Raw genomic sequence first — 25,162 nt, forward strand, 5'->3', positions numbered from 1 at the left:
TGAGATTTTTCAAAAAATGTACCTAATGAAATCATTAATTTGAAAAATTTTATGTTTAAAACTATCTGACCAGTTAAAATAAAAACGAAAAGATAACGAAAATTGTCGTACCTTGGTTTGCCTTAACACAACATTTTAAGAAATTATTTTTATTTGAGAAAATAGCTTATCTCTACTCTTTTAGTAGAAATAAACTAAATAAAAATGTTACAAGTGTATGAATTAAAATATATTCTTTTATTTTTCTTAATATTCCAAATTTTTTTTGTTAGCTACTTTAATTCTTACACGTCTTTATTCCTACTATTTTTGCAATTTAGCAATATACATAAATATATGTACCCTAGTTTCTAGTGTTAATTCTTATAGTACATGTAATATTACACACCCAATATATTCAGAAAATATATGAACGTTAATAAGTTGAAAAATCTTAAATATGTAGAAGACGTTTTTATGCTGCATTAAATATTAAAAAAGAATTAATTATTAACAAGAAATTAATTATTAAGAAGGAATTAATTTTTATGAAAGAATAAATTGTTATGAAAGAATAAATTGTTATGAAAGAATAAATTGTTATGGAAGAATTAATTATTAAGAAGGAATTAATTCATTTAAAAGTTAGTGTGAGAGATATGCACAAAATATACGTCAGTTGAATTTTTGCGTTTATTACATTCTACTTATTCATGTTGTAATAATAATATACATGTATTATTTTCCCATTTTTCTACATAGAAGTAATAATGCATATTTGTTGCAAAAAAAATATAGAAGTATCTTTCGCCCTCGCACAACATATGTCCACATAAAAACAATAAAATAAAATAATAAAACAGTAAAATAATAAAACAGTAAAACAGTAAAATAATAAAATAAAGTGAGATAAAATAAAATAATAAATTGCGTTGAAGAACAATACATACATGCATATGTATAGGAATATATGTACATGTGCGTACAAAGCAATGATATTCTACCTGTGCTCATTGCGTCTCATACCTGCCTCATTGTTACATTGTTACTACGTATTTAGCTATCATAGAAAGTAGCTAAAAGGAACTCATAATATCCAAAGAATTTAACCCAACAAAACGGTAAGTGGGCACAAGAATAAAGTACATACATATATATGCATATATATATACATACTACATATATGTGTGCACATGTACAGGCGCATACACATGTCACATTTTTTCAAATGAACAGTTGAAATAAAAAGTAGTATACAGCAAAATTAAAAAAAAAAAAAAAAAAAAGTGAATATTTAAAAATATATTAAATGACAAATGTACAAGAACAAAAAGTACTTATATCATAAGAATGTTTAGTCATATCATAAACATTTTTTGTTCTGTCTTTTTAACATTTTGTTTGATATCAATTTAAATATATGTTTAATTATTAAAAAAAAAACAAAAAAAAAAAAAAAAAAAAAAAAAAAAAAAAAAAAAAAAAAAAGGACAAATCAAAATAAAACAAAAAAAAAAGTACAGGTAACCAAGATAAACGAATAAAATCAAAACATCTGCGATTATACGTGTTATACATGTGAGAAAAAGAATAGCATACACTATAACAGCATGATAAAAAAAAAAAAATTATTCTTAGTTTTCGGTTATGGTATTACTATTTATGAAGACGGTAGTAGCGTTACAAAGTCTGTTTAAGTAAAAATTGTTCTTTAAATGAAAAAACAACAATGAAATATGTTTTTTCGAAAGGTGAAATGAGTACAGGTGATAATTTTATATCTATAATAATAATAGCAATAACAGTAATAATAATAATAATAGCAATAGTAATAGTAATAATAATAATAGCAATAGTAACAGTAATAATAACAACTGTTCAGAGATAATATATTGCTAAGTAAAAATTATTCATTCAAAATATTTTTTAATAATAACTGCGAAAAAAAGCTTCATAACAGAAGCATTGTCCATCTATATAAAATCATAACAAACCATCATTACTAAAATAACAAACATTACAAAAATAGAAGCATAGGTTCTACAGAAAACAAACTTCGATTGATAACAACAAAACTGTAGATGAAATTGTAGTAAAGAAAAAGAAATACACTAATAATAAATATTAAGTCTAAAACATTCAATGAAATTACCCCCTTTTTTTAAAGATTTATTACCTCTTGACAGAACATAAGCCATTTTGTTTATGATGAAAAATACCTTATTAGGAGAGTATTCAACAGAAGATAACTCAGGTTCGTTTTATATAGCACGGAAAGAGGATCACACCAACGGAAACGGAAACAGAAATAGCAACAGTAATAGCAATATCAATAACTGCTCGCTATTACACAATGATGCAAATAGTGGTTGTAGGAAAAATAATGTTTTAATGGTAGATGATAAATTAATCTGTCGAAAATATAATAACCTTAATCAGTTTCATTCATGCAGGATTAAATCATCACATAATAATTTATTACAAGGGGAATTAAGTATGAATAAAACAGAACTAAAAAAAAAATATAATGAACCAAATTATTATTATGTTTTACAAAATACAGCACTTAATGCATATTTTGATGAAGACAATTCTAAACAAATATCAAGTAATGTTAAAAAAAATATTATAGGCAAACAAAACAGCAAAAGAGAAAAAACAAAAGAGTGTACTTCTACTAGCACATTATTATCAGAAAAATTTCATAATGAAAATTTGCATCGAAACGGCTTTTATAATTGCGCTGATTATATGTACTTATTTAATAAGAATGAGCATGAATTTTCTACGTATGGAAAAATAAATTTTACGGAAGGTGAAATGCACGATGGTGGAAAATATATGGACTACCTAGAAGAGGATAGTAACAATGAAAATAATAGCAGAAAAATTTTACCACAAGCATTTGTAAAAAAAGAATTAAATAAAAACTATTTAAATAATATAAATAGACATTCTAATGAAGCATCTGTAGAAGAAAATAGTACAAATGAAAATGAACTAAACGATTTATTAAAAATAACCAAGGAAATCTACAGTAGCAATAACTTTTCATTAAATATAAACACGAATAATGCGTCTACAGAATGTAGAAACATAAATGACAAAGAAGGAAATTATAATTATATTGACAATGTTATGTATAGCGGGAATCCTATCGATTTACTAAAATGGGGCATTTCAGCTAGTAAAAAGGACAAAGCGACAGTGAACAACCTTGACAGTTCAATTATTTCAGATGATCTAAATGGAAACGAATATTTCAATAATGAAAAACTCAAAAATGAAAAATTTAAAAGTGAAAAAATTAAGGCAAGTATGTCAATTCAAATTGGTGATACAGACAGAATGGGAGTAATACGTACACAAAATAACACAAGTAGAGGTAGAAACTTGTGTAAATTGCACAACTTCAAGAACATGGAAAATGTATTCAATATGAGCAAGTTAGATTATATTAAAAAATCGAATAGTTTAGGTAATAGCAACATTGAAAAATCAGCAGAGGAGGTAATTATAATTAGCAGTACTTCTGATAATTATACAGGACATTCTAATGCAATTTTGAAAAAAGAGATGGGAAATTTTAGCAAATTCCCTAAGAATAACAGAGATATGGTAGAAAAAAATAACTCATCGTACAAAATAGCACACATATATAACGTAAATGAAATGGAGAATCAAGATGAAGTAAAAAAAGGAACCATTTTAAAAGTAGCAGATGCTGACATATGTTCTTTAAGGGGTAAGCTAATTAAGGACCCTTATAAATTGAAAAGCTCATCACAAGAGGGGAGAAATTTGTTTCTAAGTAATAACAAGTTATCAACCAAAATAAAAAAGGTAAATTCTGATGATCCACATAGAGATATATTCACAAATGTAAATATTAATAACAATATGGGCATGAATAAAAATATGAACATTAACACGAGAAAACAATCCATTAGAGTCTGCTCCGTCAAGGACACAAATATGACGGATTCTGAAAAAAGAGAAAATAATCACAACATATTAAACAGTTTATATTTTGAAAATAAAGGTTTAACAAATGTCAGTAAAAAAAGAAGTGAAAAGGATAATCATATCCGTATAATTTCACTCGATAGTCTGAGTCACGATTCTAAAGAATTTCTCAAAAATAGAGAATGTATAGAACGCGAGGAGTTACTACACATGAATGAAAATGAAAATAAAAGGGAAAATAAGATCGAAAATAAGAGCGAAAATAAAAGGGAAAATAAGATCGAAAATAAAAGGGAAAATAATAGCGAAAATAAAAGGGAAAATAAGAGCGAAAATAAAAGGGAAAATAATAGCGAAAATAAAAGGGAAAATAATAGCGAAAATAAAAGGGAAAATAAAAGGGAAAATAAAAATAAGATCAATTATGCTGCTCAAACATGTCCTTATCGTAAAGGGCTGTATAGTATTGGGGAATACTGTCTAGAGAAGGATCATAAGAGCCATTCTGATTTATATGATGTTCTCCTAAATTCTGATGAAAATGTACAAGGTATTAATAAGCATTTAAATATTGCGGAAATTTTAAATACTCAAGAAAATTTTAAATACAATCCTACGATTAAGGGTAACCATCATTTGAGAAATGAAAAAAAGAAATTGAAAAACAGAAACTCAGATCTCAATAATTTAGCTGTAAAAAAAAATTCTATACATGATGATAGCTTTAATGAAGAGCAGGAAAGAGTAAGTATCGTTGGTGACATAAAAAACTACTCCCCAACGGTAGAAAAATCAAGCAAAGCAAAAAAATATGAGCATAAAGACGAAACAAAATATATGTTGCATGCAACATCATTCAGTTTTAATTCACTAAATCCAACTATCACCTCATACAAAGAAAGGAAAAAAAACATTCTCTTAGTAAAAAATATGAAACAACACAAATTAGTAAATAATATACATACACACAAATTAAAAGATTACGAAAAAAGTAGTATAAAAAATATAATAGGAGAAAATGTAAATGCAGTAGAAAAAGAGAACAAAAAAAGTAGTTCAAACAATGACAAACGGAAAGAATTAACAGATACTGTAAATATTAAACTAACAGGGATTCGTACCAATGAAGAAAAAATAAATACTTCTATTATTGCCGATGCATTAAAACTTATAGATAAAAAAACAAAGGACAACAATTATAAAGAAAGAGTTAAAAAAGGAATACATAATAAAAAAGAAGAAAAAAAAGAGAGGTCCTTTTCTAACAGTATTGAAATTATCAGTGACAATTACCCCAAAGCGAACATAAATATTTGTCGCAAATTTTTCAAAATGGGTAGTAAGAATAATGAAAATAGCAAACCTTTTAAGATAAAATACCCTTTTATATCTAAACATAGTAATGCTCATGAATACATGGTACCAATTAGAAATCAACCAATTAAGTCATTAAAAAGGATGAAGATGGAACATCAGAATAGAGGCCATTATATATGCCAACAGAGTGGCAGTTTTAACGGCCTAGGAAGAGGAATGAACAGGGTAGATAGAGACATGCGTAAAGCAGACAAAGGAATGAACTGGATAGATAAAGGTGCTCACAAAGCAGATAAAGTAATGCATAAAATAGATAACGACATGCATATGGTAGACTCAGATATATATATAAGCAAAACAAAAAAAAAAGATCGCCCTTCTGCATTCTCGAACAAAGAAGACAAAACAGAGATAAACGAAACGGGGAATGTGTTAGACACAGGTGAGAGTGTCGAAGAATATGAAGAAAAAAATAAAATTTTTAATATTCCTTCTTGTCATAGTTCATCTTCTTATGAGCCCCCCAAATATTCTCTTAATTATGCAAACCTAGGCAGTCAAATTTATCAAGTGCAAAAGGATAACTGTACAGTGAACAAACGTAAAGAACATCCACATAAAAAGAAAGAAAGAGTATTTTACGAAAAGGAAGAAATAAAAAATGTCATTGTTCCTTATTCAGAAAATAGTGTATTAAGCAGAATTGGCAACAAAAGGGAAGTATATACCAATAAAAACATTTTATTGAAAAAAAAAAAAAATATAATGTGTAATGAAAAATTGAATAACGATAAATATGAAAATAACAAAATAGAAAAAAAGAGTAAAATGATGCATAACATGTTAAGTGATAAAATGTACTTAGACAATAAAAATAGAAAACAGGAATACCCTCTTGATATTACAGCTACATATAAGTGTAAAAACATTCATTTAAAAATTAATGTTGACACAAATAATGAAGAATTACTCAAACATACTCAGAGTAAATTATCAAAAAGAAGTTTAGAATTTAAATTAATTATAACGAAATTTATTGATGGCTTTATTAAATCAACCGAAACGAATATATATAATTCGTCAAATATAATATTACAAAATACAGAGACAGATGTTTTCTATAATATTACTATTCACGCATATAGTACTGTTATAACTACCGTATGGCTATATGCATCTATTTCTTTCTATTTAACCAAGTTCAATGTTGAGAAGTTTAAATTAAAAACCCCTAGTTCTGTTACATTTACAACAGATGCAGAATTCCAAAATTTTTTATTAAACAACAATACGAAAAAAAAACCGTCAAAAAGTGGGATAAGAAGTGAATTAAAAAGTGAGCAAAGAAAAGGATCAAAAAATGAATCAATATATGCCCAAAAAAATGAAGCAATAAATTCACCAATGTATGAAAAATGTGTGACACAAAAGGGTTTGTTAAAAAATACCCTTGAAAAAAAAAAAAAAAAAAAACATTTCCATTTTCATGAAAAATTACAAGCAAAAAGATAATCGTGTTAGGATCTCAGAAGAACAACAAAAAGACAACTTTTCCCAAGATGACTATTCTAGTACCCTCGATACAGTCAGTTCTTATGAGAGCGGCGATGCGATTAATAGAAATACAAACATTTGTAACACTCCGGAGAACATAAATGAATCAGCTGGACACTCCATCAGTGAGCATAACAATAATAATAGTAATAGTAATAATTATAGTTCTATGTACAAAGAAAAGGCGTACCCCTATGGAGTGTATGATGAATTATACAACGATGAGTACTTGAGCAGTTCTACCTATGAAGAAGTGTTACTAGATTTTCATGATCTTAATAAAGGCAAAATAAAATATAAATTCCAAAATTTTACGCACGAAAGAGATCATGACGAGGAAAATGACAAAAAAGGGAGAAGCGTGGATAATATTAACACGGACTCATCTACTGCTAACAATGCTTCATCAACTGCTAACAATGCTTCATCAACTGCTAACAATGCCTCATCTACTGTTAATAATTCCTTATCTACTGCTAACAATGCCTTATCTACTGCTAACAATGCCTCATCTACTGCTAATAATGCCTCATCTACTGCTAATAATGCTTCATCAACTGCTAACAATGCCTCATCTACTGTTAATAATTCCTTATCTACTGCTAACAATGCCTCATCAACTGCTAACAATGCCTTATCTACTGCTAACAATGCCTTATCTACTGCTAACAATGCCTTATCTACTGCAAACAATGCCTCATCAACTGCTAACAATGCCTCATCTACTGCTAATAATGCTTCATCAACTGCTAACAATGCCTCATCTACTGTTAATAATTCCTTATCTACTGCTAACAATGCCTCATCTACTGCTAACAATGCCTCATCAACTGCTAACAATGCCTCATCAACTGCTAACACTACCTCATCAACTGCTAACAATGCCTCATCAACTGCTAACACTACCTCATCAACTACTAACAATGCCTCATCAACTGCTAACACTACCTCATCTACTGCCAACACTACCTCATCTACTGCCAACACTACCTCATCTACTGCCAACACTACCTCATCTATTGCTGATACTACCTCATCTACTGCTGACACTGCCCCCTGTATTGCAATAAAATCAGGTTATTACCATAAAAAATACGATAATAATAAAGAACGGCATAAAAGTAAAGATAAAATATCGCGCGAGATGAACGAGCAAAACGGGATTAACCGAATCAGGCCCATCATCCATGTTAACAGAATCAGCGAAAAGCAAACTACTCATGTTAGCGGATACAACAAAGCAAAGGACGAAATGTCGAATAATTCAATAAAATTTAATAACAAAATGAATGAAGTTTATGAGGGCTGTTTTACATTTTCCGAGTTCACATCAGAGAAAGCTGATGAGACACGAGATTCAAACAAATGGCTCCTAAACCCTCTAATCATTAAGGAAAGTATAAATTCTGCTTCATTAAACTTATCAAATAGTCATATGTTTAGAGATAACTATAAGAATGATAATACAAATTCAGAATTAAAGAAAAGTAAGCACCACATTTTGACTAATGATCATCACAATAATGATAAAAGGAATTGCAGCAGTAAACTACATGAAATATGTAAAGATACACCAAGTAAAACGTTTAAAAAAAGCAAAAATATTTCACATTTTAAGGATGATTATCATACATTAAAAAAAGAAGTAGAAAATTTAGGTGAAGTAAACTCTATTCAAAATAAAAAATACGTCAAAGGTAGCAACATGAATGGTATGAATTATTCTGAAAGGGAAAAAATAAAAATAAATTTGTGTAATACTAACAATAATTATATTACTAACATAGAGAGTTTTCATAATAAGAATGATACGGTTGATGAGAATGATGGTAACAGTGTTTATAACAATAATGATGTCAATGATGATGATAACTATAACAATAATGGTAAATACAAAATGAACAACGGTTTAGCTTATATAAGCAATACGGATTCTCCTAAAAAAGAGCATAAGACAAAAGAAGAATATTCAAGTAAAAGTTGCCATGAAAACTTTACACAGACTCCATATAGAGAAGATTGTAATGACAATTATATATTGAATAAAAGCTTATATCTATCAAATGATGATAAAGTACTAGAGAAAAGTAAATATAATTCAACAACTCACTCAGGGTTGAAAGCAAATAAATATTTTAGCAAAAATGAAAAGGAATATTTACAATGTTCCTCAGAAATGCAAGAGAATGATAAAGAATCCCTTACATTATTAAACAAAATTGATAACAAAAATGAAATACAAGATATGCATTGTGTAAGTCTAAATCACACGGATGGAAGTAACCAAGTAGTAGACATAAAAGACGCTAAACAAATCAAAGATATAAAAGAAGAAAACACTGGGATTGATGAATCTACTCTTACGAATAACATGACGTACAACAAAATATTAGAACCTTTACATGAAGAGTGTGTGACAAATAAAAGTCTTTATCTGAGTAATGAGGCTAACATTTCTAATAAGCCAAAGGATTATCAAACTGACGAAAGAAAACTAATGATATATAACAACGTTAACATCTGTAGTAACAATACGATAAATATTAATAAGAACAATATAAAAAATTCAATTAACACATATGCCACATTAAATAATAAAATGAATGAATCAAACAATAGGTACCATAACAACCATTCGAATACTTCCAATCACTTTAAGGCACTTCCTGATTTAAATAATGCAACTTTTAATCCAGATGATAAAAAATTAATAAATAGAAAAAATGTACAACTCCCACCATCTTCATCTTCGGCTTCACCTTCAAAACTTGGAGAGGACAACAAATATAATTATTTATATAATCCTTGCTTTAATAAAACATGCCAAAGATTAAATTTAACAAATAGAATCAATATATGGAATAAAATGAACCCGCTTATAGACTTTTTAAATAAGACATTTGTAAGTAATACTGAAGAAGTTGATAACAAAGTTGGCAAAAAGTATTTTCATACTTCGAGAGGAAAATTTTATAACTCAGAAGACTTATTATATAGATGTAATAATAATTATAAAGATGTAAGGTGCGCATATAAGGCTGGATATATACCTCCTGTTTACAATATCAGCGGAAAAAGTAACAGCAGCGGTTTAAGTGTCAACAATAGCAGCGGTTTAGGTGTTAATAGAAGCGGATTAAGTACCAACATTAGTGATAATAACAGTAACAATAATAATTTTACGAATTACTTGAACAGAGAAATTAACCCTCTGAAGCAGCCCATTCATAGTATGAATATGCTTAAAATGCATGAAAAAGGTACCGAGGAGTGTCCCACAGCATCAATAAATAATTTGGTGAACTATAAAAAGAATAACGAAAGCGATATATATTATAAGGATAGAAATATGGCCATTAGTGAAAACAAATCTAGGTTGAATTTTTTAATTTCTGATAAAAAGAATAACAGTGAAGAAAATGTTATACGTTGTAATTACAACTTTATCAACGGTAATAAAACCAGTAAAAATGGGGAAAAAATAGAGCAAGAAATAAGGTATGTAAAAGATAATAATTATTTTGATAAGGAATATTTTCTCAATTCTCAAAGACTAGCTAATAATCACATAAGTAATCATGTTAATAATTCTAAAAATTTGTCGGATAGCAACATTATCAATAACCCCACCCCTAAGTGTGCGCCGGTAAACAAACTAGTTAGTAATAACCGATCAAATAGTAGTAACCGATTAACTGGTGGTAACCGATCAAATAGTAGTAACCAATTAACTGGTGGTAACCGATCAAATAGTATTAACCGATTAACTGGTGGTAACCGATTAATTGGAAGTAACCGATTAATCAGTAATGACCGGTTAAATGGTAGTAACCGGTTAAATGGTAGTAACCAGCTAATTAGTAATAATCTGTTGAATAATAACGTTAAGTACGTAAATCACAATGACTTAGTGAACAAACATAGGTACTATAATATGAGAACACACGGAAGCAGTAATAACAGTAATAACAATAGTCTGTATATATATAATAAGGAAGCTGCTCCTATATATCTTGATAACAGTAAAAAAAAAATATATATATCTAATCCTACATTTTTCCCTCCATATACACCACAAAGTGTGCCAAATTATGACAAACACAATAACGAGAATTTTTATAATTTAAAAAATAATATATATATGCAGAACAGTAGTAGAGAAAATGTTAACAGAGAGTTAAATCGCAATCTGCAGGATGATGTACATATTCAAAAGACACATATGAAGGAAAATGTAATAAAATATAAGCAAAATATAAATAGTAAAAACAATGAAATTAAGCTCAAAAAATCCTTTTTTAAACCTAACATAGATAATAATACACTTTATGATTATAAGAAATATATGACACCAAATTGTACTTTAACAAAAGTGGCTTTTAATAAAAATTTATATATTCCTTCACAGGAAATTAAAAGTACAGGGACAAAAAATTCTTACAAAGCTTTCAATACTAATAAAGAAAAAGTAAATAATTATTTGAACACCTCTACAAGTAATAATTTTAATTTTTCTGAACATGTTGGAAAAAATACAAATGTCAGATGTCCTATATATACCCCTAATGCTGAGAATAGTCAGACTATGTTTTTGAATCAAAAGAAAGTAACCAAGCTTAACCCTTCTAATGTGTATTATAATGGAAGTATGAATTGTTTAGAAAAAAATGAGATTTACTTTCAGAAAATGCTTTTGAATGGCGGCGTGAATAGAATCGCGAAGAGTAGCAACTGTGTTAGGGGGAACAATAATGTAATCAGCACCCCAAACGGCAAGCTAAGCAGCAACGTAAGGGGTAACTGGAATGGCTGCCTGAATAGAAACTATAGTAGCAACCATAATAGCAACTGTAATGACAATCCATATGGCAACCCGCATGACAATCCGCTCGAAACCCCACATAGCCTAAATTTCAAGAATAAGCCCATGATCGAAAGGACTGATTTAATCAGATTAAATGCAGTAATGCCAGAAAATAATAAAAAAAAAATATATTCTAAAGCAAATCCAGTGATCGAAACTTGTCAAAATGATGAAAATTCTACAACCATGTTAACATCATTTGATAATAAATCATTACATGATCAATATGATGATGGAAAAGAATGGCCAGTTAGGATGTCCTTACATAGTGATAATAATATAATAAAAAAAGACAATATATATGAAAACATATTTTCCCCTTTGAATTCTTATGAAATGAAAAAACATATTATAAACAATGAGAACAGTACAAATAGTAACGACGAAAGCTTAAAAAATGGTAATAAGAACAACTTTCATACGAATTGTACGTCTAATTATATAAAGAGTAACACAAAGGACAGTGCAGACAAGGTGGGGTTTAACTTAAGCGTAAATAATGATTTCAATTTTGGAAATATAGAAAAAACATTGAATCAAATAAAAGGAAATATAATTACATACAATGATTATAATGCATCAAATAGTGAAAAAGAACATGCATATGTAAATAATATCTACATTAATAATGAAAATTCATTTAGTAAAAATAGAAAATGTTCGCCTTTTTTTGGGAAGTCAAATAATGCAGTTATTTCAGATAATGAAAATAATGATAATTTATTACAAAATACATATTCTGAAGTACAACTATTTCAATTAAATATTCAACTTGATGAGTCTACTTGGAGAAAAATTACTTTTACTCCTGAAGATAAGCTAGATGACAAAATAATTAAATTTATTAATGATAATAAATTAAAGAAAATATTTTTACTAACTATCAAAGAAAAAATGAAATACATGTTGCAAAATGACATAGCAAAATGGAGCATCAGCATTACGGAACTACTGTGAGAGTGTCTGTAAGATTGTGGCTCTTTCCACATGTGCGCCTGTACACGTATGTGGGTGTGCATGCGTAAGGATATATGTGTATACGTATGAGTGTTTATATATTATTTACTTATTTCAACTATTTATTCCATTTATTTATTTTTTTGAAATCATTTTAAATAATTTTTTTTAATTTCTTCCTCTTGTTATTTACGAATAAGTTACTGTGTTTTAATTTATTCTTTTTTTTTTTGTTTCCGATTATTATTACTTTTTTTTGTCTTAACGCTAATTTAGCCGTGTGAATGTATATATATATATATATATATGTGCATATTTTTGCGTAATTTCTGTCCAAATACAAACGAATGTACAACGTGTGCTTGTTTGGTCCCCTTTGTCGTTTCTCTCCGGATTTATAATAAATATTTCAAATTTTTTCCATATCGACATTTTAATTGTATAAATTCCTTTTTTTGCGTTACATATATAAACATAATCACGCCCGAATTAATTCGGAAAAAAAAGAAGAAAAAAATCCTTAAGTTTTAAAAGCATAACTAAATAAATATGTACTATGTATTTATACGCGTACATATAAGTATTTTTCCGCTGCCTAGCTGATAGTTGCAGTATAATTCCTTTTAGTTGTGTGGTCACGAGACGCAATAATTTTATTAAAAAATTAAAAATATATCATCACTTTAGTGAAAATTATGGAGATCCTTGCTTAAAGATAATAAATGTTTTAAGTTTATATATTCTTATGTCTTATTTAAAGAGATGTTAATTCTGACAGTTGAATTATGAGCGAATACTACTAAAGCTCTTTCTTATAATATGTAAAGTTTTCATCAGTTCTTAAATATATATTTTTAAATGAATAAAAGTAAACGGTAGTATAACGCATTACAAAGCATGAATATATAAGGAGTTACATTCAAGGATTTCAAAGCTAAATAAAAAACGGGGCATGCGAACGTTTCGTACATAATAAATTTACTAAATATATGACAATTAACATCGTAATTAACGAAACAAATCATCGCTTGCGGTTTGCGTATCATGGTTGCGTATGTGTATATATGTGTTATATATATAATGTCCCATTTTCAATGAAGTTTTTTAAACCTATTAAGAAAAAGGGCATTACACAAGGCATGCACTATACACACAAAAAAAAAAAATAAAATAATAAAATAAATAAATAAAAAGAATAATAAAATAAATAATAAAAAATAATAAAATGGAGATAAAAATATAATAAATAAAACAGATAAACTAATAAATAACTATATACATTCGTAAACACATACATATATATAAAATGAATAAATGAAATAACTTTGCTCATTTGCTGAGGAAGACGCCCCCTCATGTGCTAGTAATAATTTTTTCTAAAAGCAACCTTGTTCAATGTAAGATTCAGCAACTTTTAAAAAACCAGCTATATTAGCCCCTGCTTGTAAATCATATTTATTTTTTGTGTATTTTAAAGCATTTTCTGAACATGTCATAAATATGTTTTTCATAATTCCTTTTAATTTCTCGTCAACTATTTCTCTTGTCCACTGTGTTAATTGAAAATTCTGACTCATTTCAAGACCACTAATTGCTACCCCCCCAGCATTCGCAGCTTTTGCAGGACAAAAAATAATTTGATTTGACTTAAAATAGTTAATTGCCTGAACAGTCGATGGCATATTTGCGCCTTCAGCCACCAAAATACACCCATTTTTATGTAATTTTTTTGCATCTTCTAAGTCTATTTCATTTTGAGTTGCACATGGAAGAGCCAAGGTGCATGGGACACCCCATGGTTTCTCATTAGAAAAATATTTAGCAGTAGAAGAATGATTTAAGTATTCTTTAATTCTTCCTTTTTTAACTTCTTTTAATTGTATAAGGAAGTTCAAATCATTAATTGTAAAACCATTAGGTTCATATATATAACCATCACTGTCACTTAATGTTACAACTTTAGCATTTAACTGTAATAATTTTTGAACACAATATAGAGCGACATTTCCACTACCACTAACAGTAGCTACTTGTTTGTCTACTGAAATATTCAAAGACTTTAATACTTCTAAAACAAAATAAATTAAACCATAGCCTGTTGCTTCTGTTCTTAAAATAGATCCTCCCCATTTCACATTTTTTCCACTTAAGGTTCCGTTAAAATTATTTACAATTTTCTTATACTGACCAAATAAATAACCAATTTCTCTTCCTCCTACACCAATATCTCCAGCAGGTACATCTGTACAATTCCCTATATGTCTATATAATTCATTCATAAAACTTTGACAGAATTTCAAAATTTCGTTGTCTGATTTTCCCTTAGGATCAAAATCAGACCCTCCCTTTCCTCCACCCATTGATAATCCTGTTAACGAATTCTTAAAAATTTGCTCAAAACCTAAAAACTTTACTATGGATAAATTTACTGACGAATGAAATCGTAACCCTCCTTTATAAGGACCTAACACACTGTTATATTGAACCCTAAAACAGCGATTTTTTCTTTGAATCCCTCTATCATCTAACCAGCATACTCGAAATTGTACAACTCGTTCTGGTTCTGATAACATTTCAATTATAGGCAAATATTTCGGTTCTTCCAAAAACAAAGGTTTTAAAGAATACAGTACTTCATGAAATGCTTGTAAGAATTCTTCTTGGTTCGGATCTAATTTTTTTACGCGCTCATACACATTGTTCATTTCTTCTTCAATTAGAGTTTCGTAATTATTCGCATTTTTGTTAATCAGCGAGAAACGTCCTGTATGGTCTCGGTATTCATGCATTTTTGAAAAACAGAGGTGGAAGGTGAAGGGACAGATTTAAATATAGCTAGCGTGTGTGTACTTGCAGTGAAGATAAGTAGAGGTAAGATGTGTACGCAAAATGATGCATACGAGCATGTAAATTAAAAAAAAAGAAACGAAACGAAATGAAATAACCAAATGGTGAAATGGCGAAATGGCGAAATGGCGAAATGGCGAAATGGCGAAATGGCGAAATGGCGAAAAAGGATTAATTCACCCTTTTGTGAAAAATGCGCACTTAATTAACTTGAAATTACGTGTTAAATAGGTGTTATGTTAAAGGGGAAGACATTATATGTTGCACACATAATAATCATGTTAAAGAAGTGTAATACATTCCTTAAGTATGTTTAATAAAAATATATCTGGTTCTATGTACATATGTTTAATGATAGAGAACATGGAAGATGTATTATCTTTGGACGTGGTAAATATAGCTAAGGAAAATAAAAAAAAAAATATATATACAATGTACAAAGCTTCCAAAGCAAACAAGGAGGCCGTATATAGTTTTCTCACCGTAAAATATTTGCCCAAGCTGCGTACATATAAGAACGTATTGATTTGCACCTTAATATAAGTTTTATTTTTTTCCAATTTATATTGTTATTTCGTTACGCTTTTATTTTGCTTATTTATCTATTTATTTTAAAATAAATATTTATTTAAGTACACGTAAATCAAAGGAAAAAAAATAAAAAAAATATATATATAATAAAAAAAAAAATAGTATAACATATAAAAATAGTTGGGGAACAGCGTAGCAAAATAAAATTTAATTAAATCTTTCTCCCGCGTACCTTTTCGGGCGTATACTTAACCTTTTGCAATATTTTATAACATCAGATTAAGCATGCATGTTTATATTTCATAATTTATTTTATGCTTAGTAAACTGAGAACGCTTTACATTTGAAACTAAAAATATAAGTTGGATGTGTTTTTTTTTTAAATATTGCATTTTTTTTTTTATATATCCCTTGTTAAATAAAAGTTATATATATATTATATGAGTATTTATTACACATATATTTTACGCGTTTTGCAAAAATATCTTTTTTTTTTTTTTTTTGGTCTAGTTCATATTAAATATACTCATAAAAATGTTTTACGAAAGAGCAAATTTTAATAACACATTGACGACATCATATTTTTAAGAACTCAAAAAAAGAAAAAGGGGAAATATGAAGCATTTTTTAATATTCAACTTATACATAATTTAAGCCTAATTTTTGTGGTTGCTATATTAATAAAATTAATTTTTTTATGGAACTGAAAAAAAAGGAAAAAAATTTTATACGAAGGTAAAATGTTAATAGCGAATTTTTTTTAAATTATTGGTAAATATTTGGAAAATAACTTTAGTGTGAAAACGTTGACAAGGGGATACTTTGCACATATCTTCCTATATCAAATATATTAAACTAAAAAAAACGGTAAAAAAAAAAAAAGAAAATAATGAAAAAATGTTTTTTTTTGTTTTATTCCTTTAATTTTAATAATAATATACGTAGTTTTCATTTGGGTTATTCGTACCTTGTTCCCACATTATAAGGAAATAATTTTAAAAGATGTTTGTCACATTTTGTCATATTTGTAAGTAATAAATAAACCAAATTTTTAATTATATAATGTTTACATATAATATATTTATCATGTGTAACATTTCTGCTACTTTTTAAATTTAATTATTATGTACACATACATACAGTTATATATATATATAAATATATATAAAAAAAAAAAAAAAAAAAAAAGACTTACGAAAGTGTACCTACAACGTTCAGCAATTATCTACATTCAATTTTTGTGGTCATTCGGTTAACTTTTTTTTTTTTTTACACATGCACAATTCTGATACATGTGTATATATATATATATATATATATATGTATACGTATATGTATAACTGTTTCAACATTTAGTGGCCAAACAAAATATTACGTAAGACAAAGAAATATAAAAATTTACTTCTACAAATTCTTGTATGAATTATATACATTTTAAAATTATTAGTTTTTTAAAAAAGAAAACATAGTTAAAGGGCTATATTACCCCGAAATGTAATGTTAATTCACAATATTTAAAACTATAATATTAGCATTTATTATTTCCTTAAATAATGAGCTCCAAAGTGTATGATATAAACGAACTAAACATAGATACCATTTTATTAAAAACAAGAAAATTAAAAAAGTTATGCGACAATGGAGGTAAAGTAGAACTTACTTTTTTTTTTTTTTTTTTTTACTTTCACATTAATAATGCTAACTTGAGCATATACAAAATGGAAGCAGAGTTAAATTTTTTTATCTTCTTTCATTCCTTTAGGAAATATAAACAGCCAACATTTAAATGCCTTGATAGAAATATTGGATTATTTTTTTGAAAAATATAATGATTGTTTTTTATCATCTGTGGTGTGGGAAGTGGTTGACAAAATTAGTAATTCATACATAGGCTATTTGTTTTATGTGTTAATTTGTTATTTCTTCTTTTTTTTTTTTTTTATGAGCTCAATTAATTGCTTTAAAATTTAAATAAATACTAGTATTCAATCTGCAGAGGCGTACATATACACGTAAATACTCATGTTCACATACGTAGACATACACGTATATATATTTATGTACACACTCACGTATGTCGTATTCTCTTTTCCTTCTTTCTGAAGTTATATTAGAAAATACGATCGAAGATAGAAAAAGTATTGATGTCGACCTAGACATATCAATAAATTTTTGTGAATTTCTGTTCAGTAAACTAGTTTGTCATACAAATTATGAAAATGACAATTTAACATACTCCTTCAGTTTTAATTGTTTAAGGAGGCATCTATGTTCAGTAATTAGTTCCTTTTTAAATTTCAACAACTCAACCTCAAGGAGGAAAATTGAAACTGCTTTTACAAATCAACTGTAATATTATATTACATATTATAAGACATATGATGATTTTACGTTAATATTTGCAAATTATGATAAAAAAATGAAAAGTATAAAAGAGTCAAAAAATGTTTAAACGAACAATATAACTCTAGCTGCTCGCGTGTGCGTCATATGTATATGCAAAATATTATTACTTTTATTAATCCTCATTTGAAACTTTTTTTTTTATACTTGTAACTGGAAAATTATCATAGATTAAACCTGACGAAGCAGCTATTTGAAAATATAAAAATTGAAAATGACCTAGAGCTGAAAATATCTTACACCGAATTTTTATGGAGGGCCTTCAGAAGAGTTGATTTAAGCACATTCAATATAAAACGTTTTCACGTGAATATAGAAACATTAGAGAAATTAAAAAATTTTAAAATATTAAAGTTTGATGAAGAATGCATAAATTGGCTGAAGGAAGAAAATTTTTTGGACGGAAAGTGCATCATTGAAAATGGTTAAGATATTTAATTTTTGCTTTTTCTGACTTACATGTTTATACTTTTTTTTTTTTTTTTTTTTGCACGTTCACGAAGTTGTTTTTGGATAAATTGTAAACCATATTCTGCTCCATTTTGTTCCATTTTACCATGTTTTTTTCTTTTTTTTATTTTTAAATATCTCACATGTCAGGGTCATTCATAATAAGTGGCAATAAAAAATACGTGAAGAAGGAATGTACATTGTGCTATTTGGGAAAGTCCTCTATGTTTTTATATTACGTAGAGTCAAAATGAGGAAAAAAATAAGTCATGATATATACATGTACATATATATATATATATATATATGTATATATATGTTTACACCTATTTTCACTTCTTACTAAATTAGGACAATGTAGAAGAAGATGAAAAATGTAAGATAGAAGTTCCATACTACCACATAACATCAGCATATTTCAAGAATAAAGATATTTTTACCTTGGAATGCAAAGCAATAGTTGAACAGACGAATATTTTTTGCCTGTGGTAATATAATATTTCTTATTCTACTTTATCATTTTTGAAATGTTATTATATACATATATTTTTTTTGTAACTATGCTGTCTAGGGGAGAGGATGTAAAAAACTCAATTGATCATGAGACAATTAATAAGTTTACTTTGTCAATAGAAGTAAAGAAAAGCTCAAAAGAAATAAAGAATATCATGAATTCACTTTTAGACACGTAAGAAGAAGCTAATAAAGGAACAGCAAATATTATATGTACACACAAAAAAAAAAAAAAAAAAAAATGCAATTTTACCCTTTTTTATTTTCATTTGAAAAAAAAAAAGATTAAGTCTAAAATTAGAAAAAGAAGAACAAAAAAGACAAAAGTGCGATATCCAAACGAATGCACATAATAAGCAATATAAAAAGAAGGAAGATAAAGTCAGATTAAGCTACTTCAGCGTAATACTAAAATGTTATAAAATGGAGAATTATAAACTAAATAAGAAGCATATAACAGAAATAAGTTTTATTTCGTTTCTTTCATTTTTTTTTTTTTTTTTGCGCTCATTTAAGGAGGATAATATAGTGGAACGACTACAAGATTCTCCTTTAACTTCGAACTCATCGTTTAAAGATAAAGACATAAGGTAAAAAGTAAAATATTACTAAAAAATAAGTACTCATGTATATGTGTGTGCGTAAATTCCAGCATTCGTATATTTGTTAATATAAAATCAACGTTAAATGAATACCGTAAGTGAAAACTAGCGCTGCGACCTTTCGTTACATGCACAAAATAACACTGATAGCTTTTCGAAATTTGACAAAAATAATGGCATATCAATTAATTTTTTTAGCGAAAAATTGCTAAGAAATAACACAAGAAAAAGAATAGAAACTTTAAAATGTAAAGGTTCGGACAAAAGAGAAACAGAAAAAAGTAGAGATTGCACTTTGGCGCAACAGCGTGAGTATATGTACACAAGTAAATACATATATAATTTCGTACATATATTTAATAGTAACAAAAAGGAATTATAACTATCTATATAGTCCTATGTGAGCATATCCTCTCATGAACAATATATAAACTAGAAAAACGAAAATTTAAACAAATGCTCATTCGTGTTTTGCATATTTGATAAAAATTTTAACTTAGTTGAGAAGAAAAAGAAAAACCTGGAAAAAGAGTGTAAGTTAAAATATAACAAATTGTCAGAGCAAAAAAATTATGTAAAGGGTTATGAAGATAATGGCGATTTTAAAAAACAGCCGGAGAATGAGCATTTCCTGATGAATTACAAGTTAGACATAAGCACACCACAGGTATAGTTAGGAAAGCAGGAAAAAACAGAAAATAATAGTCTATTGTTTCTTAAAAATCAGCATTGTTACTATTCATTTGGTCTAGTAAGAAAACACCATATATATGCACACACGTATAATCATCTGTATGAACATCAATATAACTATCTTCATAAACTTATTCATAAATACTTTTGCAAACGATATTTCATTTTATAATGTATTAGGTTAGAATAAAAGGCCACAATATCATAGAAAGAGATAGTGACACTGAAATAATCATAGAAAAAATAATTTCTTGCCATAAAGAAAAGAAGGAAAAATTTAAAATGAATCTAAAGAAGAATTTTTGTGATGCTCTTAACGAAATAGATAACCATATAAAATCATTGATAGAGGTATATACTTCTCAAATTAAAAGGGGTTAACAAAATGGAAGAAAACGATTAAATAAATGAGGATTTCACAGACATGTGCCTCCTTCCTCATTTTATTATTTACATGAACACATCTCTTTATAAAATACATGTATATAACGCTGCTAAAATGGCTCTTTTATGGTTGACAGGAAATGTTAAAGAGCTAAAAGGTGATAACATATGTATGTGTACGTACATATATTTATGTATATATATATATATTTTTTCTTTACATATAGAAGCAGAAGATTAGACGAGATGAATTACATAAGAAATACGAGAAAAAAAAGAAAAGCATAATGTTCAGTACTGAAAAAGAAATATCTATGTTAACCAAGGAAATGAATGTAACAATATGTAAAACAAGGGAAACATTGTTTCCTTATAAAATACACGTGCTTCTACACTTTTAAAAGATGCGAAAATAAATTAACTTCCCCATATGCATATATACATATGTACTCACATATACATGTACACATAAATGCATGTATATCCAAATACGTGTTACTTCTTAATTCAGGTTTTAATTGAGAGTATGAAAAAGATTAGCGTAAATAAAAATGACGTAAAAAAGGTATACGAGGAGGGGAAATTTATTTTCTGTACAAGCGAAATATTAAACAAGAGTCAAGGGCTTGTCAAGGTACCCTCACATGCTTATATATGGTGATAACAAATGTTGCTACAAAAGTTGTCTGACATATTTACATATTATAACAAAATTTATTTATCCTTTTTTCAGAAGATAAAAGAAAATTTAGAAAAAATGAACACTGATATAATTGGAAAGGAAAAGGAATACAACAAGAGGAAAAAATTATGCTTCAAGGCTTTGGCCACTGCATATGAATGAACTTATGCACGTGCACACCTGCGTGGAAGTACATATATACGCATACATACATATGTATCTACATAAATATATGTATATATATATGGCCACACGTGTATTAATAATGAGAAATTATCCATATCACTGCAGTACATTTATGATTGTCGTCTTAATATCAGCACTTTTGATTAGTCTTTTTTTCCGATAAGTATTTGCCGTTTATGCTTACACATGTATATACATTACATGAAATATGTGCATGCATTTTTTTTTTTTTTAATTCAAACGAACAATTTCCAATCAGAATGTAATATTGTGTCCTGGTTGTAATGTAACAAAATTAATTTTTTTTTTTTTTTCGTTTTCATAAATATCTAAAATGTTTACAAGTTCTGTTGTAGCTTCTCTGTATTTCTCCCCACCTAAACAAAACACGTCCATTCCTATGCCCAAAGACATTTTACTATTCAAATCAAAATGACTCTAAAAAGGAAAAAAAAACAAAAAACAGGGATATTATTTTGAACAGGAATTCAGAAATACATCCTGAGTGGTGTATCAGACGTATGCACAGCAAAGACTTACAGTTCGCTATATATGCACTTATATATATACCCCCAAATATGTACATATGTACGTACATACGTATATATATATACATATATATTTATATATATATGGATATAAATAGATGCGTGTGGATTTGTGTATAATGCATTGTATTGATGAACGGGAAGTTTCATATGGGGGGGCAACTTACCAGCACTGCTTGTTCAGGAGACATGTGAAAATGATCGTATAATGAACGCGGTTTATATATACCAATAGGTAAAATAGCTAAATCGATATTACCATTTTTTAAAATAATATTAACATAATTTTTAATTTGCAAAAAATGACAAGAATAAGCCGAATGACCACTATAAAAAATAGAAGCATTTGACAAAGTATCATGAATTAAAAAAGATCCTGGCAGGTATACATTTTTATCCAAACAAAAATATCTATGACTATTGGTTAAAGTAGGTAAATAATAAAAAGATATATTTTCAAAAGTTAATTTATTAAACCAATTTAAAGGATAAACAACAGGAAAATTTCTTTTTGTCAAATATCTCCTTATGTTCATACCGCCAATTACTATACTGCTATCTCTTAATATAATTTTTTTTAACGTACTTATATCCATTGTATCAAATCTATTATTACTTAATAAAATAAAATCAATATTCGGTAAATACTCAAAAGATATGCCAGCTTTTATTGTTCTTTTAATACCTAACACGTTATATAATCCTATTCGGTTTGACAATACTGGATCTATTAATATATTAAAATTTTTTAACTGAATTAAAATGCTCATATGTCCAATATAAATAACATTAAATTTTTCATCCATTATTTTTTTTTTTACTTTCAAGGGAGTTACGTAAGAAATCCTTTCAGGCCATATTGCATTTATCTCTTCATTATCAGTTAACGGTTTTTTATCTACATATCCACCATTGTTGTTTGAAGGAATTTCTTTCACAGTACTTTTATTTATACTACTACCATTGCACATATTGGTTCTATCTACATCCATATGAAATGCAAATCCAAAATGATTAGCTAACCTTTTTGTAATATATTTTTTTATTTTATTTTTTTCTTCCACATTTTTACCTTTGAGAAGAGTTTGAAATAAAGGAGAATAAATATATCGATCTAAATAAAAATAAAGAAAAGCCACTTTTTTTTTAAAACTCAGGTTAGCAGTCAAGATGTTGTTGTGCGTGTAATAAGGTAAAAAGGCGTTTATTAGTTTTTTCATTTGAATGTTCTACGTTTTTTACGTTATTTTTTTTTTCTTATCTTTTTTATATTTCCCTTTCGCTCTGTACATTGCAAATACATTCAACGCATTTTATATGTGTTTACATTTTTAAAGATGAAAAACTTTAAGCACTTACAATTTTTCAATTCTTCAAAATTTGTATGTTCACTAGCGTGTATGGCTATGCCAGTTGGTATTATGTACATCTTTTTATATTTTTTTTTTTTTTTTTTTTTTTTATTTCTATGTCTATCCAAGTATTACAACCATATTAACTATTTCTTTAAAATTATACGTATAAGAATTTTAAAGCATAAAATATATCATCAGTTGGCATAAAGTGCGCCTTATTCATATTTGAACTATTTTATTAAAAACTCATGTTTTAATATGAAACTTATTTTATTTTTTTTATACTTCGTCCATTCAGCCGTTAAATAATGATTAATTTTGTTTTTCTTTTTTCTTGTGCAATATTGTAGGATTAGCTTTTTTTTGGTAAAATAATCTTATAAATAGAAGTTATTCGTATATCCTCTTCATTATAGTGTCACATATACATATATATATATATACATATACATATATATATATATATACATATACATATATATATATATATACATATACATTTACATAACATATACATATATATACGTAAAACGTTTACGGAAAATATCCGCTCGCATTGTCATTCATATGCTGTTCTGAAAAAAAAGATGAACTGAAGATGTTAGAAGATGTTAATACGATCATATGTAATGGGCTCAAATAAAAAGAACTATATCTTTTCTTTTTTTTTTTATCTGTAAAATAAATATCTCAGAAAAAAAAAAAAGTTATACCATCACACAAAATACATAAAACTTCCTAGTGTTAAGAAAATGTAAAATTAATAATAAATTTTAAAAAAATAAAGAAATGCTGAATTTCTAGGATACGTGAAAATGTGAAACGTACAATTTTTTTTTTTTTTTTATTTACAATTCGAGTCTCAAATAAGGTAATCGGAAGAAATAGAATAAAATAAAATAAAGCAAATTACGAACAAATAAAATCGAAATAAAAGCGAATTAAAAGAGAAATAAAAGCGAAATAAAAGCGAATTAAAAGCGAAATAAAAATGAAATAAAAATGATATAAAAATGATATAAATAATGTAATACACACGTAAAATGAAAAAAAAAAATACACATATGATAACGAACACCGTAAAAATTGGAACATTTCTAACATATTAATTAAAGCCAATACGAGATTTTTAATTTGATAAAGAACAATATCACAGATAAATTGTGATATTACAAATAATTTATAATATAAAAAATAATTTGTGATGTCACACATATATCTTAGCATCATACATAACTTGTTATATCACACTTAAAGCAAAATATCATAAGCATGATTGTAAAAGGTCATAAATATACATATATACGTAAATGTGTACATATATATATACC

The 25,162-nt window shown here is 27.3% G+C and overlaps 4 protein-coding genes across 4 annotated transcripts; 2 read left to right on the plus strand and 2 right to left on the minus strand.

The window, feature by feature from the left end:
- Positions 1 to 2,184: 2,184 nt before the first annotated feature.
- On the plus strand, positions 2,185 to 12,637 carry PmUG01_13041800 (conserved Plasmodium protein, unknown function; the record flags this gene model as incomplete). The annotated part of the gene is given in 2 exon segments (XM_029007411.1): positions 2,185 to 6,720; positions 6,734 to 12,637. 2 exon segments carry the CDS (start codon positions 2,185 to 2,187, stop codon positions 12,635 to 12,637), a joined length of 10,440 nt encoding a protein of 3,479 aa, XP_028863803.1.
- Positions 12,638 to 14,013: 1,376 nt separating this feature from the next.
- On the minus strand, positions 14,014 to 15,426 carry GDH1 (NADP-specific glutamate dehydrogenase, putative; the record flags this gene model as incomplete). The annotated part of the gene is made up of 1 exon (XM_029007412.1): positions 14,014 to 15,426. The coding sequence occupies one exon, from the start codon at positions 15,424 to 15,426 to the stop codon at positions 14,014 to 14,016; it is 1,413 nt and encodes a 470-aa protein (XP_028863804.1).
- Positions 15,427 to 17,568: 2,142 nt separating this feature from the next.
- PmUG01_13042000 (conserved Plasmodium protein, unknown function) lies at positions 17,569 to 21,904 on the plus strand (the record flags this gene model as incomplete). The annotated part of the gene is made up of 15 exons (XM_029007413.1): positions 17,569 to 17,659; positions 17,778 to 17,891; positions 18,121 to 18,364; positions 18,589 to 18,842; positions 19,019 to 19,107; positions 19,220 to 19,356; positions 19,440 to 19,556; positions 19,672 to 19,783; positions 19,898 to 19,971; positions 20,197 to 20,309; positions 20,484 to 20,650; positions 20,857 to 21,027; positions 21,288 to 21,395; positions 21,572 to 21,694; positions 21,794 to 21,904. 15 exons carry the CDS (start codon positions 17,569 to 17,571, stop codon positions 21,902 to 21,904), a joined length of 2,025 nt encoding a protein of 674 aa, XP_028863805.1.
- A 279-nt stretch (positions 21,905 to 22,183) lies between these two features.
- PmUG01_13042100 (conserved Plasmodium protein, unknown function) lies at positions 22,184 to 23,696 on the minus strand (the record flags this gene model as incomplete). Its single annotated transcript, XM_029007414.1, has 2 exons — positions 22,184 to 22,366; positions 22,644 to 23,696. The coding sequence occupies 2 exons, from the start codon at positions 23,694 to 23,696 to the stop codon at positions 22,184 to 22,186; spliced, it is 1,236 nt and encodes a 411-aa protein (XP_028863806.1).
- Between the last annotated feature and the right edge of the window lie 1,466 nt (positions 23,697 to 25,162).

The sequence above is a fragment of the Plasmodium malariae genome (assembly GCF_900090045.1).
Source record: "Plasmodium malariae genome assembly, chromosome: 13".
Classification (NCBI taxonomy): Eukaryota; Apicomplexa; class Aconoidasida; order Haemosporida; family Plasmodiidae; genus Plasmodium; species Plasmodium malariae.